The sequence below is a fragment of the Nerophis ophidion genome, linkage group LG02 (genome assembly GCF_033978795.1).
Source record: "Nerophis ophidion isolate RoL-2023_Sa linkage group LG02, RoL_Noph_v1.0, whole genome shotgun sequence".
NCBI lineage: Eukaryota > Metazoa > Chordata > Actinopteri > Syngnathiformes > Syngnathidae > Nerophis > Nerophis ophidion.
The window spans coordinates 67,681,944-67,689,443 of NC_084612.1; the positions used below are offsets into that span (position 1 = coordinate 67,681,944).

Here is a 7,500-nt window from a genome sequence, read left to right on the forward strand (position 1 = left end):
GACGATTTATCCGTGTTAAGGAAAGAATGAATGGGGCCATGTATCGTGAGATTTTGAGCCAAAACCTCCTTCCATCAGTGAGAGCTTTGAATGGTTGACCAAATACTTATTTTACACCATAATTTACAAATAAATTCTTTAAAATTCCTACAATGTGAATTCCTGGATTTTTTTTACATTCTGTCTCTCACAGTTGAAGTGTACCTACGATGAAAATTACAAACCTCTGTCATCATTTTAAGTGGGAAAACTTGCACCATCGGTGGTTGACTAAATACTTTTTTGCCCCATTGTGGATAGATAGATGCATAGATAGATAGACAGATAGATAGAGAGATAGATAGATAGATAGATAGATAGATAGATAGATAGATAGATAGATAGATAGATAGATAGATAGATAGTTAGATAGATAGATAGATAGAAAGGAGAGTTCCCTCAGGAAAATTACAGTATATTTTCATTAGAGATGTCCGATAATGGCTTTTTTGCCGATATTCCGATATTGTCCAACTCTAAATTACCGATTCCGATATCAACCGAAACTGATATATACAGTTGTGGAATTAACACATTATTCTGCCTAATTTTGTTGTGATGCCCCGCTGGATGCATTAAACAATGCAACAAGGTTTTCCAAAATAAATCAACTCAAGTTATGGAAAAAAAAAATGCCAACATGGCACTGCCATATTTATTATTGAAGTCACAAAGTGGATTATTTGTTTTAACATGCCTCAAAACAGCAGCTTGGTATTTGGGACATGCTCTCCCTGAGAGAGCATGAGGATGTTGAGGGGGGCGAGGTTTAGTGGTAGCGGGGGGGTGTATATTGTAGCGTCCTGGAAGAGTTAGTGCTGCAAGGGATTCTGGGTATTTGTTTTGGTGTGTTTATATTTTGTTACGGTGCGGATGTTCTGCCGAAATGTGTTTGTCATTCTTGTTTGGTGTGGGTTCACAGTGTGGCGCATATTTATAACAGTGTTAAAGTTGTTTATAAGGCCACCCTCAGTGTGACTGTATGGCTGTTGACCAAGTATGTGTTGCATTCACTTGTGTGTGTGAAAAGTCGTAGATATTATGTGATTCGGCCGGCACGTAACGGAAGTGCCTTTAAGGTTTATTGGCGCTTTAAAAAGTCATACATTGTACTTTTTGAAACAGATACCGATAATTTCCGATATCAAATTTTAAAGCATTTATCAGCCGATAACATCGGCAGTCCGATATTATCGGACATCTCTTATTATCATACATAGTGTGACTCCCTGCCCATCTTTAAATCTAAACTCAAAACACACCTGCCTACTCCGTCTAACTTGCCCTATTCTTATTCTTTTGCGTTGTTTATTTATATGCCTTCTTTTTATTGTATTTTATATTGTTGTAAAGCAACCTTGAGTTTCCTGAAAGGCGCTATGAAATTAAATGTATCATTATCATTATTTAAACGTTCCCAAAAAAAATTCTAAATAAAAATGAATACTTAAATATCTGCTTGACTTATGATTTTACAACATAAAAATGACAATACAAATGAATAAAAATGAGGCCTGGAAAAATGTTTGTTAAAAAAATTATTCTTTTTTTTTTACTAAATGAAAATAATTATTTCTATTTTGACAGGAAAAAATGTGTAGCTTTTAAACGTTATTATCTAATCATGCCAAATGTTACATTATTATATAGTGTATTACAAAAAATTGGTTAAAGACAAAAATAAACAGTTGAATATTTGCTTGTCACTTTTATGTTTGATTTATTCATTGGTTTGTATATGAAAAAAATCTAATAATCAAGTGCATAGATCAGGGGTGTCCAAACTTTATCCACTGAGGGTCGCACACTGAAAAATCAAAGCAAGCGGGAGCCATTTTGATATTTTTTATTTTAAAAAACAATACAATATATGTATAGAAAATATACATTTCAGCCTCCACTCAGGCTTGATCCCAGGGTCTCCAAAGGGTTTTGGTCAAAAATGTGTCATTATTCAGTATTATCTTTTTATTATTATTCAAATTTTAAATCTGTAGATCAACATTAGGTCGATCTGTCAATATAAGGATTTTAAAGATTTAAGTTGTATGCTCTTTTTGTCACAAAAAAACAGTTTTTTTATGGAAAAATCACAAAATATGAAATATTTTCACCCAATATTTTTTTAAGCAGAATATTTGAGATTGTATAATAATTGGAACATTAAAAAGGTCAATAACTCATAACACCATTGATTTTGATTAATTATTATTTTTTGAGCAATGACACTTAAAAACAAATCACACTAAAATTATTAAGGATCCAAAAGGGTCCTACTCATTAAAGTGTTAGAAAATAAACTATACATTTTTTTTACTGTTTACTTTGAACACAATAATCTCGAGATCTACCTCAGATCTATCCGTCAATTAAAAGTTTTATTGCTGTTTATGTTTATTGTTTGTTCATTTTAGGCCCTTCTTTAAAAAAAATAAAACAGCTCAGTTTTTTATAAGGCAAACACAAAATATGCAACATTTTCCCCCCAAAAATATCTCAAAGTGGAAAATTTAACATGACGTAATTGGAGCCTTTAATAGGTCAATAAAAAATAATAATGACATTGATTTTGATTCATTATTATTTTTTGAGCAATGACACTTAAAAACAAATCACACTAAAATTATTAGGGATCCAATAGGGTCCTACTCATTAAAGTGTTAGAAAATAAACTATAAATTTTTTTACTGGTTACTTTGAACACAATAATCTGGAGATCAACCTCGGATCTATCCGTCAATTAAAAGTTTTATTGTTGTTTATGTTTTTTGTTTTGTTCATTTTAGGCCCTTTTTTAAAAAAAACGCTCAGTTTTTTATAAGGCAAACACAAAATATGCAACATTTTCCCCCAAAAATATCTCAAAGTGGAAAATTTAACATGACGTAATTGAAGACCTGAATAGGTCAATAATAATTAATAATGACATTGATTTTGATTCATTATTATTTTTTGAGCAATGACACTTAAAAAAAAATCACAGTAAAATTATTAGGGATCCAAAAGGGTCCTACTCATTAAAGTGGTAGAAAATAAATTATAATTTTTTTTTTACTGTTTAGTTTGAACACAATAATCTCGAGATCAACCTCAGATCTATCCGTCAATTAAAAGTTTTATTGCTGTTTATGTTTATTGTTTGTTCATTTAAGGCCCTTCTTTAAAAAAAAAAACAGCTCAGTTTTTTATAAGGCAAACACAAAATATGCAAGATTTTCCCCCCAAAAATATCTCAAAGTGGAAAATTTAACATGACGTAATTGGAGCCTTTAATAAGTCAATAAAAATTAATAATGACATTTATTTTGATTCATTATTATTTTTTGAGCAATGACACTTAAAAACAAATCACACTAAAATTATTAGGGATCCAATAGGGTCCTACTCATTAAAGTGTTAGAAAATAAACTATACATTTTTTTACTGTTTACTTTGAACACAATAATCTGGAGATCAACCTCAGATCTATCCGTCAATTAAAAGTTTTATTGTTGTTTATGTTTTTTGTTTTGTTCATTTTAGGCCCTTTTTAAAAAAAAAACGCTCAGTTTTTTATAAGGCAAACACAAAATATGCAACATTTTCCCCAAAAAATATCTCAAAGTGGAAAATTTCACGTGACGTAATTGGAGCCTCGAATAGGTCAATGATAATTAACAATGACATTGATTTTGATTCATTATTATTTTTTGAGCAATGACACTTGAAAACAAATTACACTAAAATTATTGGGGATCCAAAAGGGTCCTACTCATTAAAGTGTTAGAAAATAAACTATACATTTTTTTTACTGTTTACTTTGAACACAATAATCTCGAGATCAACCTCAGATCTATCCGTCAATTAAAAGTTTTATTGTTGTTTATGTTTTTTGTTTGTTCATTTTAAGCCCTTCTTTAAAAAAAAAACAGCTCAGTTTTATATGGCAAACACAAAATATGCAACATTTTCCCCGAAAAATATCTCAAAGTGGAAAATTTAACGTGACGTAATTGGAGCCTTGAATAGGTCAATAATAATTAATAATGACATTGATTTTGATTCATTATAATGTTTTAAAGAAAGAAGCAGCCTGCATGGCAGCTTTGTGTTATTTGAGTAAACATTGCAACATTTTCTTGTTACATTTCACCCGTTTACTCCTAATTTTTACGTTTTAAACATTTTTCAATCGTATTTTTAAAAGGCCCCCGGCCCGCACTTTGGACACCCTTGGCATAAATGCATATTATAAAGTAATAATATGAGGGGATTAATGGTGCACGTTTATGTCAATGATGTCAAACGATGTATATATATTTTTTAAATCAGATACATTTGAATTTTTATTAATACCAGGTTACTGCCTGCATGCATAATTTTAATTAATTTAAAAAAAAAAGTGGCCCTCTGATTAGAAATGACTGTATTTTTTACGTTTGTCGAGAATATTTTCCTTTCCCGTTTCTATATGTGAACAAAAATGATTAGCATCTCTCTTAGCAGTAAGTGATTCCATTTTGCACTCTCCTCTCCACTTCTGAGACCACCATCAAAGCTGGAGCGGATCCAGTAGGTGATTTAAAATTCCTCTCAGCTCCGAAATGTCCGATTTTATAACTTGTTGAAAAGATTTAATAGATTCGGCGGGAGAGGGGGGTTGAAAAGAGGGCTGCAGAGTGTTATGCTGGCAGCAGCAGAACAAAGTAAATGAGTCGAGTTTAGTTTTATCTTCTAGTATTAACATAATTTGGGCTCTGATTTTTTAATTTTTTTTGTCTATAAGCTTCTTTTTTTTTTGTTTGTTTTTGGCAGATCACGGGCGAGAAACGACCATCTTCCGAGATGATGAAGCCCAAGCCCAAGCCGCAGAAGAAGAAGAAGAAGAAGGATCCCAACGAGCCCACCAAGCCCGTGTCCGCATACGCCCTGTTCTTCAGAGACACCCAGGCGGCCATCAAAGGACAGAATCCCAACGCCACCTTTGGGGACGTGTCCAAGATAGTCGCGTCCATGTGGGACGGACTGGGAGAAGAACAGAAGCAGGTACTGCGTATGCAAAAATGGACGCCGATTGTTTTTCGGTGACATTTTTCTCACATCGGGATAACGGTAGAAGTGCATGAAGAATTCAAAGGATCAAAGAGAACGCCATCATAAAACCTTCAAACCACTGCAGTGAGGTCACATTGATTTAAATGAGGAAGAAGCAGTGTACTGACTAGACACATCACCTAATTTACCATTCAATTTGAAGTACCATATTTTTTGGACACCAGTAAATAAGCCACGCCCACTAAATCAGGCGACCAGATGAGTAGTCCGCTGGCCTGTTCTAAAAATAGCTCAAATAGCAGCACTTACCAGTGAGCCGCCTCCATTTTTTGAATTGTATTTATTTACTAGCAAGCTGGTCTCGCTTTGCTCGACATTTTTAATTCTAAGAGAGACAAGACTCAAATAGAATTTGAAAATCCAAGAAAATATTTTAAAGACTTGGTCTTCACTTGTTTGAATAAATTAATAATTTTTTTTACTTTGCTTCTTATAACTTTCAGACAGACAGTTTTAGGGAAAAAAATACAACCTTAAAAATTACTTTAGGGTTTTTAAACACATATACCTTTTTACCTTTGAAATTCCTTCCTCTTCTTTCCAGACAATTTAAATCAATGTTCAAGTAAATGTATTTTTTTTATTGTAAAGAATAATAAATACATTTTAATTGAATTCTTCGTTTTAGCTTCGGTTTTTTCAACGAAGAATATTTGTGAAATATTTCTTCAAACTTATTATGATTAAAATTCCCCAAAATTATTCTGGCAAATCTAGAAAATCTGTAGAATCCAATTTAAGTCTTTTGAATTTCTTTTAAAATTTTTGTTTGGAAAATCTAGAAGAAATAACTATTTGTCTTTGTTAGAAATATAGCTTGGTCCAATTTGTTATATATTCTAGCAATGTACAGATTGGATTTTAACCTATTTAAAACATGTCATCAAAATTCTAAAATTAATCTTAATCAGGAAAAATTACTAATGATGTTCCATAAATTCTTTTTTAAATTTTTTTCAATAAGATTCGAATTAGCTAGTTTTTCTCTTAATTTTTTTCGGTTGAATTTTGAATCTGAAAGAGTCGAAATTGAAGATAAACTATGTTTTAAAATTTTAATTTCATTATTTTTCGTATTTTCTCCTTTTTTAAACAGTTCAATTAAATGTTTTTTTCATCATTAATTTCTACAAAAAACCTTCCGTAAAAGGAAAGAAAATGTACGACGGAATGACAGACAGAAATACCCATTTTTTTATATATATGGATTTATTTTTTAAAGGTAAATTGAGCAAATTGGCTATTTCTGGCAATTTATTTAAGTGTGTATCAAACTGGTAGACCCTTCCCATTAATCAGTACCCAAGAAGTACCTCTTGGTTTCCAAAAGGTTGGTGACCCCTGCTCTAAATGTTCTGGACAAAAATATTTTCCGTATATAAACTGCACTGGACTATAAGCCGCATATATACATGTTGTGAAAAGTGTTATTTACACAGTAAGATTCTGTAAATGTTTATCGACATTCCTTATTTGTTTCTAAACGGTGCCTGTGAAAAGGCAGTAAAACGGCTGACCAAACAAAACCGCAGACTGCGGTGTCCAAGATAGTCACGTCCATGTGGGACAGACTGGGAAAAGAGCAGAAGCAGGTACTGGGTAAGCAAAAATGGACGCCGTTCGTTTTTCAGTAAAAACATTTAACGGTAGAAGTGCTTAAAGAATATATAGTCTGCTTCAGGTTCCAAGAGAACACCGTCATAAAACCTTCAAACAACTGCAGTGAGGTCACATTGATTTAAATGAGGCAGAAGAACTGTATTAACTGAACATATCACCTAATTTACCGTTTAATGTACGCTACCTATTTTTTGGACGCCATTAAATAAGCCACACCCACTAAATTTTATGGAAAAAAATTATATTTTCCGTATATAAGCTGCACTGGACTATAAGCCACATATATACATGTTGTGAAATGTTTACACAGGAAGATGTTAAGGTCTTGGTCCAGCGGGGGTGACCCCAGCATGCAGAGACGGGAGACAAGGTGGGATTACAAAAATGAAAAAATTTAATTAGACAAAAAGGGACAACTAAAGGCGATGGGGCAGAAACGCACACCATGTAATCAGGACAAAGGTCGGCAGGTGAAAGGGCCAGGGCACCCTGAGCAAGGCAAGAGACCAACACAAGAAATCATTTTACCCCAGAGGGACTAGGAAATAAACACACAAGAGGTTAGGGAATTCAGGACAAAGTGAAGCAGGTGCATGCACGAGATGAATTCGGCATACAATAACCAGCGAGGCCAAGCTGTCAGTGACGAGCCTAAATACTGCCGGGTTAATTGAGAGCAGGTGTGCCACAATGTTCGCCCCTTGCAGAGGATGAAACACTGATAACACAGGTGCAGAAAAGGAGAAG

General features: G+C 33.1%; 1 protein-coding gene across 4 annotated transcripts in view; it reads left to right on the forward strand.

The window, feature by feature from the left end:
• tox2 (TOX high mobility group box family member 2) overlaps positions 1-7,500 on the forward strand; it is a 342,562-nt gene that overhangs the window by 308,327 nt on the left and 26,735 nt on the right. For all 4 annotated transcript variants that reach the window (XM_061889367.1, XM_061889359.1, XM_061889350.1 and 1 more), the window contains one exon: positions 4,834-5,064. In XM_061889367.1, coding sequence (XP_061745351.1) covers positions 4,834-5,064 — 231 coding nt within the window. The remainder of the gene's footprint in view (positions 1-4,833; positions 5,065-7,500) is intronic.